The sequence below is a fragment of the Cokeromyces recurvatus genome (genome assembly GCF_025118155.1).
Source record: "Cokeromyces recurvatus strain NRRL 2243 chromosome Unknown BX663scaffold_4, whole genome shotgun sequence".
NCBI classification, from domain to species: Eukaryota; Fungi; Mucoromycota; class Mucoromycetes; order Mucorales; family Mucoraceae; genus Cokeromyces; species Cokeromyces recurvatus.
Genome location: NW_026251390.1, coordinates 664,475 through 679,438, shown reverse-complemented (window position 1 = coordinate 679,438; position 14,964 = coordinate 664,475). Strand labels below are relative to the sequence as shown.

The 14,964-nt window shown below is 29.5% G+C and overlaps 4 protein-coding genes across 4 annotated transcripts; 2 read left to right on the top strand and 2 right to left on the bottom strand.

Annotated features, from left to right (window-relative positions):
- Positions 1-479: 479 nt before the first annotated feature.
- On the bottom strand, positions 480-2,933 carry BX663DRAFT_549187 (P-loop containing nucleoside triphosphate hydrolase protein; the record flags this gene model as incomplete). The annotated part of the gene is made up of 2 exons (XM_051531130.1): positions 480-857; positions 918-2,933. 2 exons carry the CDS (start codon positions 2,931-2,933, stop codon positions 480-482), a joined length of 2,394 nt encoding a protein of 797 aa, XP_051386059.1.
- Positions 2,934-4,230: 1,297 nt separating this feature from the next.
- On the top strand, positions 4,231-8,189 carry BX663DRAFT_498684 (uncharacterized protein). The gene is made up of 14 exons (XM_051526081.1): positions 4,231-4,446; positions 4,505-4,598; positions 4,660-4,787; positions 4,856-4,984; positions 5,059-5,145; positions 5,215-5,292; positions 5,358-5,458; positions 5,529-6,314; positions 6,389-6,448; positions 6,539-6,629; positions 6,691-7,037; positions 7,146-7,689; positions 7,797-7,818; positions 7,888-8,189. The coding sequence occupies exons 1-14, from the start codon at positions 4,293-4,295 to the stop codon at positions 8,132-8,134; spliced, it is 2,868 nt and encodes a 955-aa protein (XP_051386058.1). The 5' UTR covers positions 4,231-4,292; the 3' UTR covers positions 8,135-8,189.
- A 656-nt stretch (positions 8,190-8,845) lies between these two features.
- BX663DRAFT_498680 (NUDIX hydrolase domain-like protein) lies at positions 8,846-9,834 on the bottom strand. Its single transcript, XM_051526080.1, has 2 exons — positions 9,554-9,834; positions 8,846-9,489 (listed from the first exon to the last, which is right to left on the bottom strand). Exons 1-2 carry the CDS (start codon positions 9,764-9,766, stop codon positions 8,947-8,949), a joined length of 756 nt encoding a protein of 251 aa, XP_051386057.1. The 5' UTR covers positions 9,767-9,834; the 3' UTR covers positions 8,846-8,946.
- Positions 9,835-11,948: 2,114 nt separating this feature from the next.
- BX663DRAFT_250778 (uncharacterized protein) lies at positions 11,949-13,921 on the top strand. The gene is made up of 5 exons (XM_051521874.1): positions 11,949-12,102; positions 12,187-12,560; positions 12,654-13,162; positions 13,241-13,451; positions 13,516-13,921. The coding sequence occupies exons 2-5, from the start codon at positions 12,437-12,439 to the stop codon at positions 13,596-13,598; spliced, it is 927 nt and encodes a 308-aa protein (XP_051386056.1). The 5' UTR covers positions 11,949-12,102; positions 12,187-12,436; the 3' UTR covers positions 13,599-13,921.
- Positions 13,922-14,964: the final 1,043 nt, after the last annotated feature.

The following is a 14,964-nucleotide window of genomic DNA, read 5'->3' as shown; positions in this document are numbered from 1 at the left end:
GTATACTTTAGTAGCAGAAGAAATGACCAATTGACGCGCTTGATCCATTAAGGGGTAGTATTTCTTTTAAACAAAGCAAAGCATAGACAATATATTCAATATATGATGGTTCTTGCTGTTGATACATTTAAGAAAATAATATTCTTATTTTATTTGAAAATTCTAAATTATTCCCCTAGCTCTAATAGTTCAGTCACTATCAAGATTGATAACATAGGTTACTTTATTATAAATCTGTATATTCACATACTCTGTGTTTTCTTTCCATATCTTTAGTTATAATTATGTATGCTCCTTGATCTTATAAGTAGGGGAAAAAGGAATACATTGAATAACATATTTATTAAGGTCATAATAATTTATTTAATAAAATTAATGCTTGTAGTAAATGAACTACTGTTCAAATTTGAATAATAAATTTACAATCTAATATATTGAGGGGAGGGCTGAGGCCTTTTTTTTTTATACATTTATATATTTTATTTTTTGCCACCTTTATTCTTCTTCTTCTTCTTTGTGGTGGGACCATCTGTTAAGGATGTGGCACTAGCAATAGCAAATTCACTAGCATGATCAAAGTTTCTCTTTAAAGGATTACTTATATTCTTTCTAGATCCTACACTTTTCTCCTTGCCTTCAAATTTCTTCATACCAGGCATTTTTTCATTCTTAGCGTCCTTCTTTTTCTTATTCTTTGTTCTTTCATGAATATTAGATGGCGCTTCTCTTAAGGCGAAAGATTTAGCCAAATGGCCTAAATGAACCCTTTTAATATGGAAAATATGTTTCTCTGATCCAGGATGTGTAGCATAAGCACGACATGTGGACCAAAAGGCTTTACGTGCTAACATGATATTCTAAAAAATAGAAACAAAGTAAATATAAACTTCTTTTTTTTTTTTTGCTGTACAACTTACATTTTCATTTGATAAAATATAATTTTCCATAGAGTTTTGTAATTCTTGAGCAGGTGTCTGATAATCATTCTTATATTCAGCAAGGTTTTCTAAAATGCTTTCCATTTTAACAGGTTCAGGGAATAAGTCCTGAGCTTTAAGAATATCAAGGTATTCCATTTCACTAGGTAATAAAAATAGACTAGCTCTACCTGCTTTACCAAGACGAGCGGTACGACCTACACGATGAACGTAATCCTTAAGATCAGTAGGGACATCATATTGAATAATATGATCTACATTTGGCAAATCTAAACCACGAGCTGCAACATCAGTACAAAACAAAACACCTGCTTTAACTTTACTAAATTCTGCAAATGTTTGTGATCGTATTTGTTGATTCAAATCACCATGAAGACGGAAAACAGGTTTCTCCAACAGTAATGTACTTATTTGACTAATTTCTTCAACTTCCTTTGTATCTTTGTTGTTCTTCTTGATATGTTTATTTTCATTTTTGCCAGTAATTTTTTTCAAAGCTCTTTGCATGATGGCATTCTCGTTATCGTCATCTCCATCATCCATTTCCTCATCTGAATCGTCATCCAAGATGGGTTTACCAGCATTTGCAAACAAATTGTAATGAAAATCAACAGAATCACAACACGACAAAAAGACAATCACCTTACAGTTAATGTTCTTTCTTTGCTGTTTATCATAAAGAGAAGATCGAATGAGTGATAATAAAGTAATCAAACGTAATTTAGCAGGAACGATGGTATATGTTTGTTTTAATTGATTAGGTGTAGTAAATTTCATTTCATCTGTTTCATCCTCTTTATTGGTAGATGAATTTGTATTTAACATCTTGGATGCATCTCGTTTTGAATCTGTAGCGCTTACAAATGCAGGACTATCTAAAGACCAACCCGCTAATTCTTTGACATCTTCTCTCAGAGTAGCTGAACATAAAATAGTCTGTCGTTTCTTGGGCCAATATTTAGTTGATAACGATTGCTTAAACTTTGGCGACCCACTACCTTGTTTAGTTCTCTCGATAATAATATTCATTATCTTTTTAAGTGTTTCTTCAAAACCCAAGTCTAATAAACGATCTGCTTCATCTAAAACTAACCATTTCAAATGGCTGATATCAAAACTCTTGGTATTTTCTAAATGATCTAGAAGTCGGCCTGGTGTACTCACAAGAATGTTAACACCCTTTCTCAAACGTGCCTTTTCTTTTGCCTTTGAATCACCACCAATCACAATCCCTGGAACAATCCAATGTAATCGACGTATATTTTCATCCTTAGGTCGAGGTAAATTAACGAGTGTTGTCAAGACACCATGAACTTGTTGCGCCAATTCACGTGTAGGTGTTAAGATGATAGCTACTGTGCCAACTGTACGATCACCAAAGGGCTGTTCATTAGGTTTTACTGCATCTTTAGATGCTGTAGATGCAGCAATTAAACGGTTGACGATAGGTAATAAATAAGTGAGGGTTTTACCAGAACCTGTTTCTGCTTGGACGATCACATCTACATCTTCAGTCTGATGAGGTGAAACAGGACCCAATAAAATTGGGATCGCTTTAGCCTGTACTTTAGTAGGTGTAACAACATTCAGTTTATTATTCAAATTATCTGCTAAATCAGATTCAATTCCAATGCCAATAAATGAGCTTGAATCAAGAGGAGCATTACTTGCACCTTCTTCACGAGTATTGACTGACTTTTTATGATAGGTGGTAGGTATTGCTGGAATTGAAGAAAAGAGAGAAGAAATGACTTGTGCTTTACCATGAAGAATCTTTGTGCCTGGTACAACTCCAGCTGATGTCGATGTTTCCTCTGTTTCTGCAGATTCGTTTTTTGTTGTATCTTCATCAGTAACAGGTAATTTTGGTTGTGGTGCTTTTACTTTTGTATTATTCCCTTTCTGTACACCACGGGTATTTCCTCTTTTAACCTTGGAGTTATTTACTTGTTTTGGTGTTGTGCTAAAGTTTAATAAAATACCATCATCCTCCATCTTTTTTCTTTTTTTTTTGATGAAAAATAGATCGAGATCTAAAAAAAAAATTTTTTTTTTTTTTTTTTTTTTTTTTTTTTTTTTGTCGTTAATGTGAATTGACTGAGTTTTAATTTTGGAAAATAGACAATAAGCATAAAATATTTAAAACAAGGATACCAAATTGCCCTTTATCAATAAAAATAGACATAAAAGCTCGAAAACCTCCATTTAAGGGTTAAAAGAGAATGAAGGAAGAAGAAATTTTCTATCCTGTATAAATAAAAATGAAGTAAAGGAGTAATCGTATGATGAAGTAGCCAGTTCCTTTCATAGATAATAGGATAGGTTATTGGTTATACTACAGAGAAATTACTCGAGAAGTCTTTGAGATCTAATATAAAAGATAGGATAAAAGGTCTTTGAATATTAAATGACAATAGTAAACAACTATAGAAGTATACAAACATTTAACAAAATTCAAATGAGAAAAGTTGCTATGCTGATTAAAAGCATATGGAAACAGATTATCACTAGGTAACCAGACAAAATGTTAGCAGAGAATACGATTATATATAATGGGATACGTTGGTAACCATATAAAAAAGATTCTCCGTCATAGATAATAAACGACGGGTCGAGAGTAGTTTTAAATTAAGATCATTACAAGATTATTGAGAGAGTTGTTTGAAAAGACAGCGAGTAAGATTGTCAATTACGGGTAACACTTTTTTTTTTTTTTTTGCTATAATAATGAGGACTTGCTATGTTTGCATCAATATGTGTGTCTGATAAAGATGTATAAATAAGCTAATAGTTTACCCAAGACAATTATAGGTTTTTGATACAATAAATAATATTAGTAATGTAATAATTTATTTGACCTTGATATAGGATACAGTTATCAAATCAAACTGCTTGAATTGTGTTAAAAATAAATTGTCAGCACTACTCTTTAGAAAGTTTCTACTATAATTCTTACGATAAAGATAAGAAAGTGACCTATAGCCATTTCCATTACTACTAATAACATGTATATATGTATGTATATATTGGGCTTGCCATCTTTAATTTAACCTGCATTGCAGTGTATACAATAAAGCAGTAATCATAGTTGACATGATTAAAAAAAAAACTAAATCCATCCAAATGTACATTGTTCGAAGAAACAATGTACAATTGTTAAATTCATTTTATTTATAGTTAATTTTTTTTCCCTCGTATTTGCCTGTTAAACAACGAAGAATTGTTACCAAAATAGGTATTAAAGCTAAGTTTAAATTGCAAACAACTTTTTTTTCTATTGTTATTCCCTCTTTTTTTTTCTCCTTTTCTTTTCCATATACATTTTTCCGTTTCATAGTAATAAAGAACATAACGATGGCTAAAAACTTATTTCTACCGTTTGGGAAAAGACAGCAATATGAATGTCCAGAATGTCCAGTATGCTTTAATTGCCAACTACCCACGGACAATTGTGTTAATGGAGGAACATGTGATCCAAGCGGTGCTTGTCTTTGTCCAGCAGGATGGGGTATATATATAAATATATAAAATATATAGTGAACTCATTTTTTCAAGTAATATAATAGGTGATTTGGATTGCTCAAAGCCATTATGTGGATCCCTTTATGATAAAGACAGACCACAAAGGAAAGAAAATGAAGATTGTGCTTGCGATCCGGGGTAAGTTACAAAGTTGCATATATATATATATAAAGTACAATTCTCATAGTAAAAAATATAGGTGGGGTGGAGTTAATTGTAATGTATGTCAAGAAGATAAAGCTTGTCAGTCTTTTAAAGGCGATAATGCAACATGTATTAAAACTGCAATTGGTTTAAAATCGATGCATGCATGGTGTGACACTACAAGTACATATTCCATTATAACGTACATAATCCTATTTATACATTTATTTAACTTGGTCAATTTCTATTAGATATACCATGGATAGATAATACGCATGTATCACTTATGTGCGAATGGGAGAAAAGTCAGTGTTTATTTCAATTTTGGAAAGATAATGAAGAACAGTTTTATTGTGAATTAAGCGAATGTACTCAGACAAGTAAGATACTTCTTTTTTTTTTTTTTTTTGCAATAAAATAGATAGAACACTATATATTTATTATAAATTTATAGCTTCAGGAGATAATGATGTGCAGGGGCACTGTGCTAAAGCAAGTTGCGGCTGTATGAAAGGTGCCTTTATGTGTGGTAAAGAAGTAGGTTAGTTGTTTCTCTTCATGGATATATGCATATACACAAGAATTTAATATGAATGAAATACTATTTTAGATATGTCAAATTTGGTTAAAAATGTAAAAGGACCTTCTGAATGGTTTTGTAAAAATGGAAAGGATTGTTGGTATAATGGTAAAAATAAAATAATAATAAAAATAATAATATAGAGATATAACTCAAATTATATAAATATATAGAATATTCGACATTAGTCACAGTCTTTCCTGATAATATACAACTTTCTTGTGATGTTGGTGAATGCGCAAATGAACAAGATTTTCTCGATGTTGCACCTATTGTAAGCTTATATAAATAGATACATATATATAGTATCACTTGCATGTATGATAACATATATATATTCATAGGAACAAGAATTTTCAAGTTATACCGAAATGATGATTATTGGTGCTTTATTTATTGCATCTATTTTATTATTTATCATTACAAGATTCACAGCTTCAAGACAAAAGAAGCTATTTGGTACACCTATCGAATTATTAAATGAAGAAGATGATAGCATGACGGATCTACTAACGGATTCAACTGAGGTTACATTAACTTTTTCAGATATTAGCTATACAGTGTCAAATAAGATTATATTATCGGATATAAGTGGTTATGTAGAGCCTGGACAGATGTTGGCTGTCATGGGCCCCTCAGGTGCTGGTAAATCAAGTCTTCTAGATATTTTATCTAAAAAGCATAAACATGGTATAACGGTCGGGAAGATCTTGATCAATGGTGTATTTCCTACACGTCGACAATTTAAACGTTTAACAGGATTTGTGGATCAGGATGACAGCTTGATGGGTACACTTACAGTACGAGAAACATTGACCTATGCTGCATTGATGCGACTGCCGCGTGAAATGCCTTTAAGAACAAAACAAAAACGAGTAGAAGAGGTGATACAAGAATTAGGTTTAACAAAGATTGCTGATAATAAAATTGGTATACCTGGACAACGTGGTATTAGTGGAGGAGAAAAGAGAAGAGTAAGCATTGGCAAAGAATTGGTGACTAGTCCAAGTTTATTATTTTTAGATGAACCAACTAGTGGTTTAGACGCTTATAATGCTGGGGTTGTTATGGAATGTCTTCGAAAATTAGCACACGAAGGTAAAAGAACCATTGTTGTTACTATACATCAGGTAAAAGCTTATGTTAATATTCTATACTATTCCTTTATTTATTCGGTCTATTTTATTTTATTTGATTTTTTCAGCCAAGATCTAATATTTTCAAAATGTTTGATTCTTTAATGCTTCTAACAAACGGACAATTGGTAATAAACTACATATACAATGAACAAAGTATATTTAATAACCAAAAAAAAAAAAAAAAAAAAAAAAAAAAAAAAAAAAACATCAAATAGGTCTATTTTGGCCCAGCAAAATCATGCTCAACCTATTTTAAAGAACTTGGTTTTCCCATTCCTCCAGATTATAATATTGCAGATTATCTAAGTAAAAAGAAAGACATATCTAATGCATTTAGTGTAATAACTAACGATTCGATTATATTTAGTCGATCTTACAATGAAAAAGCCTGAAGATTCAATGCCTAATATACCCATACCATCAAGTCATAGTCAAACAAATGTTATTGCTCAACCTTTAGAAGATGTACAACAGACAACTTATGTTGATAATAGAGAAGAGACAGAATTTAATTTGCTATCAGAATCCAATCATATACATTATTTAATAGAGTCTTTTCGTTCATCAGATCTTTATAAAATAATTGAAAATAAGGTCGGCTTATCTGAAACTTCAGATAATTATGATGGTTATTCAGTTTGGGCTAATGCACTTGGTAGTCATGAACATCAAACCCTGAATACCTTTTCTATATATCAGTTTTATCATGAACTGGTAATAAAAGAAAAAAAAAAGAATACGCACACACACATATTTATGTATACATGTTTGTATGTACTTATTTATCTATTTTTTTTTCTTTTTTTTTTTTGCACATTATAGTCATTACTATCGTCACGTACGTTTATTAATCTTTATCGAAATCCATTTCTATTTTTTACACATTTCGTATTTTCTATTGTCTTGGCTATTTTACTGGGAACTCTATTTTGGCAAGTGGATGTAGATCTTTCAGGTGTACAAAATAGACTAGGAGTTTTATTCTTTATGTGTGCCCTTTTAGGGTTTGCAGCTACAAGTGCATTAGACATATTTAACAAAGAAAGGCTATTATTTATGCGAGAAAGAGAAAATGGCTATTATAGTCCAAGTGCCTATTTTGTGGCAAAAGTTTTACTTGATATAGTATCCCTTCGTGTGTTTCCACCTTTAGTTATGGGCTCAATTAGCTATTATATGATCGGACTAAACCCAGCCTTCATTGTTTTTAGTAAATTTTTAGTTGTTCTAGTATTATTCAATTTAACTGCAGCTGGTTTATGTTTATGTTTCGCAACCGCTTTTAAAAATTTATCAGTTGCTAATTTGCTTGCTAATTTAACAATTTTATTCTCCATGCTTTTTGGAGGATTTTTATTAAATAAAGGTAAGTACAAGCGTTTGTCATCATAAAAAAAAATGCACTGATAGGTTTTTTTTTTTTTTTTTTTTTTTTTTTTTTTTTTTTTTTTTGTTTGTTTGTTTCTTCTAAAGATCATATTCCGCCAGTGTTAAGGTAATATTGCTATTATAGTAAATATAATTCTGAAACAATGACAAGTATTCATGTTGTAGTATATCATAGTTGGTTACAATATCTTAGTTTTTTTAATTATGGATATGAAGCGCTTATCGTAAATGAACTTAAGGATATCACTTTACGTGATAAGTCTATTGCCGATATTCAAATTCCAGGACCCATTATACTTGCTAGATTTGGATTTAATGGACAAGCATTTTGGACAGACATTAGTCGTTTAATATGGTTTATTCTTTTTACATTAATTTTATCATTTTTGTTTTTAAAGTATTTAGTAAAAGAAAGACGTTGAAAAGAAAATATTTATTAACAGTCATAATAAAAGGAAAATTTTTCTATTTTTTTTTAACATTGTTATTGTTACTGTTTATATTCAGCAAAAAAAAAAAAAAAAAAAAAAAAAAAAAAAAAAAAAAAAAGATGGAGCAGTAAACAGCAGTAAATAGCAGTAAATAGCAGTAATTTATTATTTTTATTTTATTTTTATCTTCTTTCTTTCTTTTTTTTTCGATCGCATGGAATATTTTATGGAAATAGTTCAAATTTGACAATAAGGTTATAAAACGTGGAAATACTTCATAGCAACAAATTCATTTCTAGTAACTAACGTTAAATCTAAAAAAAAAGAAAAGAAAAAAAAATCAGTTATGAAGATCAGGAGAGTATAAAAGTTTATGATGAAAAAAAAAAAAGAATAAGGTTATTATAAATTTTGACGTATTTCTATAATGTTGAAACAGTTCAATGTGCTTATCTTTTTTGTGAATAATGTCTTTTAGATTATGAAATTTGGAAAAAAAAATCATGTCACATACATAAAGAGAAGTTTTTTTTGTTTTTTTAACGAAATAAAATCATAATACAAGATGTAGAACAAGGTTTGCGGACATCTAGTTTCTTTAAGTTTGTTCTTTTTCTATTTTTATTTTCTCTTCTTCACCCCCCCCAAAAAAAAAGAAAAAAAAAAGAAAAAAAAAGAAAAGATATTATCATATAACGTGTATCATTTTGTAGTGAACATCTTTTATTTATTTATTTGATTAATTATATATGATATGAAAAAATAGTATTGGTATCTAAATAGTATTAAAGAAAAAGTATAAATTATGCTGAAATAGAAGCATTTTCCATTAATTCTTTTAAAGCTTGAAATGCATCCATTGACTTTCTACTATTCTGTGTAGAAGGAGATTCAATTATGGATTGATTTACAGGAGTTGTAGGTACAGAAGAAGGGGGAGTGGTATTGATAGGTAAATATGAATTTATAATGGGTGATAAAATAGGTGAAGACCATTTCATGTGCTTGCCATCAAATGAAGAACGAGGTGTAGTTAATTTTTGCTGTTCAGGACTAATACTAGAAAGTCGAATTGCTTCTTGAATATAATAATTATTCTGTGTAGCCAATAAAGCTTCATCAAAAGTAAACCAACGACGATCTCTCTTTCGTCTTTCAGGATATTTCTTACAAATTTCATCAATTTCCATTTCAAATATCCAATGATGGGCTTTAATTCTTTTTTTACTTCTTTCAACAAATATGCCGAGTTGATGCGTAATACGGCCTTTTAAACCTGCTTCTTCCCAAGTTTCTCGAAGTGCTGCTTGTTCCTGGGTTTCATCCATTTCCCAGCCACCTTTAGGCTAACATACATAAAACGAATGTTTATTATTATTATTATAAAATAGAGAATAAGAATCAACTTACGATAACCCATGCTTCAGGATTTTTACTTGAAGAAATTAATAGAAAACGTTTTGATATAGGATCAATGGGTAGACATCCAGCGACTTGTCTAATATTATAAATATCTGTTACATCATGCTTATGTCCATGTCTAGCCTTTTTTTCATATTTAATTGTTGTCTGCATTAGTGGTTCTTCAGGAGGAGGTGTGCTAAGAGCTCTTTGGAGAGACATTATTAATAAATAAATAATTAAATTAAAAAATAAAATAAAAAATTATGAAAAATTTAAAAAAAAAAAAAGTCGAGAAATTGGAATTCTGTCATTTTATATAATTTCATACTCTTTTACAACAGCAGCAAAGTTCTACTCCAAACCCCCCCCCTTTTTGTAAATCCGATTACTCTTTAAAGTTCATGATCGAGTGTCTAATTCTTTTTCCCCGACGATAAACAAAATAATTTTTCTTAAACTCTCCACTACTAAAATGGAAATAATGTTCTACTACTCTACTCAAGTTTTTATCTTGTTTCTTCTTGACCAATGGAATACAATATATATCCTTTTTTGGTAAATAATTTCGAGTATAGCGGTAATATCAACATCTTTTATTTTTTATTTTATTTTATTTTTTTTTTTTTTGGTTTTAAAATAATAGTGGGACTAGTATTAAAGTACTGAACAAGAAAACATGATAGCAATATGAAATGATGATATTTGCGCACCTTCTATTTTTGGTGGACACTCTCATTATTATTAATAAAGTTTTCTTGGCTTAATATTATTTACTGTTTCATGCAGTAAAAGTATCAATTACATAATACCGATAATAATAACACATGTGCATGAGTATACTACTATACACTATAGTATTTACACTATGTCGTCATTACTTGCACTATATCCTCATCTCGTAATCATCCATTATTTTATTCTTTGCTTAAGATAAAGTTTTGGATATATGATTTGTTCTTATCATAGAATACATGCACACAGAGACAACAGATATGTGCATCTTTATACGCGCATACATACAGACATACACTGTATACTTGGCAACTAATCTATTTTTTGGTATATGTTTTAATAAACATTCCTTTGAATAGTTCCGAACACAGTTCTAGGCTATATTATTTATAGTTTTTTCTTTTTTTTTAATTTTAATTTCTATAAAGGCATCATTCGTTTGCCCTTTTTTTTATGGTATACAATTTCATACAAAAGTGCTCATTAAGATGAAGAATACTGGATTCTATATATAAAATAAAAATAAATGTAAAGTGAGTTATAATAGATTACAGGTAGAAAAGACAGAAAGGTTTTGTCAGTGAAATATAAAAATCTTTGAAGCTCAACTAAAGTAAATAGTCAACCTCCTAATAAAGAGTGTCAAATTCTTATACTGGGAGCAAAGAGAGCGAACAATAGTGGCCATATTGATATATAAACAGTAAGATCTCGATTTCATAGATGATAGATCATTTCTTAGTACTCATAAACAATAAAATGACATAATAAATATGTATCAAAGTAATTATTTTAAAGTCTTATTAAGCTATGTTTCACTATAAATTTCCAGGTTTTTTTTTTTTTTTTTTTTTTTTTTTTTTTTTTTTTTTTTTTTTTTTTTTTTTTTTACCTTGTAATGCGGACCCTATCTACTAGTTTGATTCAATAAAACGAAGCTACTTTCTCTTTCTTTTTAACAGGCCTTGTAAAGTAAATTATAAGAAACATGTGTAGCAGTGAACTCAGTATAATCATATGGACTTTTTTTTTAAAAAAAAAGAAAAGCAATAGATATTCTACATTGAGAAATAAGCATCTAACGACAAGCTTTATACCTTGTTAAATAGAATATTAGCTTGAATATTGCTACGAAATTTAATTTACTATCATTCTTATATCTTTATTTTCCTATTGACAGCTCCAATCCCTAGTGTATTCAACTCATCTTTTCATTGTTATTCCATCTTAATTTAGACTCAAACTGTCTTCACTAAGAAATTTACTGTTAATTTACACATTGTCAGCGTAGATAAAATAAGTGAATTACTGCATCATTAGCCATTTTTTTTATATACATGTTAACATGATCATTTTCATTTTAGCCCTTTTTTGTCCAACATTCAATACAATATTGACAGCTGTAATTCATCATTTTTGTCCAAAATTATTTTTTCGAACAATATGCATAGATTTTTTTTTTAAAGTTTAACTGCATTGCAGATTTAATAAAATGTGTTGATTGTCCCTTACTCAGCTTACATAATAAACAGTGATAACCTTTTATTGTCGTTACTGCTGTTTCGTAATATAACAACAACAATCAATGGTAATGGCCTTAAATCATATAAAAGTTCATCCAATTAAAAGGCGAGAAAAAAATCTTTTTTTTTTTTTTTTTTTAATCATACTTTTTCTTTTTCTTTTTTAACAAACAAAAACTTTTGAATTGTTGTTTGTCATGGCGCATTTAATACAACCGTCTGATCTGCCATCAATATTTGCAGATCCATATTTACAAGTTGTTGATCGAGTCTTCCCTTTAACGCATCGTCGTAAACAATGTAATTATAACCTTTTTTTTATTTTTATTTTATTTTATTTTATTTTTACTTACATTTATAGCCGATTGACTTGTCTAAATCTAGATCTAAAGTACTATCCAGAAGATCAAATAATTGATAGAACCAATGATTTTAGACCGACTGAATATTTGTTATATAAAAAAATTAAGAACACAGTAAGGTCTTATATTCTAATTGTAACTTGTCGAGATTGATCTTGATTATTATGTTGTTTTTCTTTCTTTCTTTCGATTAGGCTGCTAAAATAGTAAGAGATATTCCAGAATTTGGTCATTTATTAAAAGATGATATCGTAGCATTTTTAAAAGATGACATGAATATATCCCGAAAATTTGAAAGATATGATTCTTTACGAGAAAACGCTTTTGTTACAATGGACTATATACATGATTTAAAATTATTAGTATTTGCTTCTGCATCTAGTATGTCTTCATTAGGTAAGCAGCTTATCATGTACTCTTTTTTCTTTCTTTCTTTTTTTTTGTGATATTAACACATAGTATGTACCTATTTTCTTCTCCTCATTATAGTCATTATAATATCAAAAAAGGAATGCTTTGAATTAGGTGATTACTCTGTCGAGTTACCGTTAGATACAATGTACATTACACACACTTGGGATCTAGAATATCCTATTAGACAAATTACAACTTCACCGTTTTCTTCTTTAGAGTTTAAAATATTTCTTGTTAGAACAACATCTAAAATACATTTATTTACTTTAAATGAAAAGGAAGGTCTTAAAATGATCCAAATTTTTAATTTAACTACAGTATCAGATAGCAACCCTTCTATTGATTATTCTATGCCTTTACATGTTGAGTTTAGTCCTTATAAACCATATGAATATGTATTAGTGACTACCAACGGCTATATTGCTATTGTTGATGGATTGGATGGCAAAATTCTCTATAATGGTATAGATCCCTTTCCAGATAATTTGAATTACATCTCTCGCTGGAAATCATGTTCTTTTGGTAAAACGTCTTCTACCATCTTAATCGCCTCACCTGAATGTATCAAAGAATGGGAATTTACTGTAAGTTGACTTTATTTTATACTCAGTCACAAATAATATGTATGCATATACGCACAAAGTACTAAATATGATTACTAGGATACTATAATTCAAAAAAGGACTTTAGCGGCACCTAATGACCGTATTATCTCCTTTACAGCGAAATCATCTTTATATTGTTTCGCAACGTTAGATGCAATATTTGTTTTTGATTATTTAATACCCGAACGACCTATTCTTAAATGGATGCATCCTATGCGATTAGGCGCACCTTCCTTACTTATTCTTGATGAATTAGAGAAAGATATTTGTAAGGATATACATGTATATATTTGAATCTATTTTATAGATAACTCATGTCTATTTATTTGTAGGGAGGCTTGCTGCTTTCTCTCATCAAACTCAAAGGTTAACATTTATAGAATTTAAATATACAAATCAACCTACGAAAAGGTAAAGAAAGACAGAAAGAAAGAAAGAAAGAAAAAAAAAAGGGAGGGGGGAAATTATTCTAACCTGAAGTCTATTTAAGCATTATTCCTAAAGCTGAAATCATTGGATTACATAATATAAAACTATCAAAATATAAATTTCAAGAATTATACAATTATAATAATCGTATATCATCTATTGGATTTGGATTAGATTTATATCAATTACAAAAGGATAAAAAGAGAATAGAAGATAAAAGGTTACTTTGTATTTATCGTCTCTTTGAAGACGGTTCAGTTAAAGTACAATATGCATCATTAACAGAAGAAGAAGGGCCTGTAGATAAAAAAGAAATTGGGAAATTTATAACTAAACCACAATATAAACTTAAGATATATGATGGTCATTTTAATCAGATCTTATCAAAGCTTAAACTTCATCTATCACCTGGTAGACAATCCAAACATCTTTATGCGGAAGTCTTTAATTTTGACATGACTGCTTTTAATGACTATTTACAGAAAAGGGTAGAGATAGGAAACGATACATTAAGTGATGATGTAAAAGAAAATATAGCAATTAAAGTACGACAAATGAAAGAGCCTACTTCATTGTAAAGTATACAAGTGTTATATATATGTATGTATGTGTCTCTATTTTAACTTATTTCAAAAAAAAAAAAAAATAGTCAAAAGATGTTTAAAGAAAGTCATTATCACCTTCAAGAATACAAGTTAAATGATTTGAAAGCCTTTTTAGAACAATTAGAAAGCTTTGAAGATATGGACTGTATACACTTTAACCTTAATATGATACCCCAAATTAGACAAAATACCCGATCTATTAAAAGAGAATTACGTAAAAAACTGAATGAAGCTTATGAAAAAGAAATTCAAATGTCCAGTAGTATTCTTCTTCCTCGATATGATGATGAAGATAATTTTCAATATTTTAATCGAGAGAAATTAAATTTTCAGACTACAACTACAACTAAAGCTCTAGCAAATTGTTGGAAAATCGATAATAGACATTATAGGGATATTAGTTTCCCACAATATGACTTTTCTACCAAGCTAAAACCCGAGGAATTTCCTAGATTTGATCTACAGAGTCATCATAAGAGAAGAAGATCCTTAGGAAGTGAAGCACCTATGATTGTAGTTGAAGAAGAAGCAGAAGGCGTGGAAGATATTTCTTTACCTGTTATTAAAGTTGAATCAGTTTCCAAGCCTTCTACAACCAAAAAGAATAAATTATCTTCGTCTATAAAACATGAAGATGAAACGACTCATTATTCTTTGATATCCTCCTCTCCTCCACGATTATCATCATCTCAGCCAGATGCTTTATTACCGCCTAGTCCTGCAAGAACATTTGCAAATATCTCTACG

What these genes read in the sequence shown, in the direction of transcription:
- BX663DRAFT_498684 (XM_051526081.1), top strand. Translation starts at nt 4,293, where the DNA reads ATGGCTAAAAACTTATTTCTACCGTTTGGGAAAAGACAGCAATATGAA. An exon ending in TTGTTGTTACTATACATCAG is followed by an intron (nt 6,315 to 6,388) that starts GTAAAAGCTTAT and finishes TGATTTTTTCAG; the next exon opens with CCAAGATCTAATATTTTCAA. An exon ending in CATATTCCGCCAGTGTTAAG is followed by an intron (nt 7,819 to 7,887) that starts GTAATATTGCTA and finishes AGTATATCATAG; the next exon opens with TTGGTTACAATATCTTAGTT.
- BX663DRAFT_498680 (XM_051526080.1), bottom strand. Translation starts at nt 9,766, where the DNA reads ATGTCTCTCCAAAGAGCTCTTAGCACACCTCCTCCTGAAGAACCACTA. An exon ending in ATCCTGAAGCATGGGTTATC is followed by an intron (nt 9,490 to 9,553) that starts GTAAGTTGATTC and finishes TATGTATGTTAG; the next exon opens with CCTAAAGGTGGCTGGGAAAT.
- BX663DRAFT_250778 (XM_051521874.1), top strand. Translation starts at nt 12,437, where the DNA reads ATGAATATATCCCGAAAATTTGAAAGATATGATTCTTTACGAGAAAAC. An exon ending in ATCTAGTATGTCTTCATTAG is followed by an intron (nt 12,561 to 12,653) that starts GTAAGCAGCTTA and finishes TCCTCATTATAG; the next exon opens with TCATTATAATATCAAAAAAG. An exon ending in TCAAAGAATGGGAATTTACT is followed by an intron (nt 13,163 to 13,240) that starts GTAAGTTGACTT and finishes TATGATTACTAG; the next exon opens with GATACTATAATTCAAAAAAG.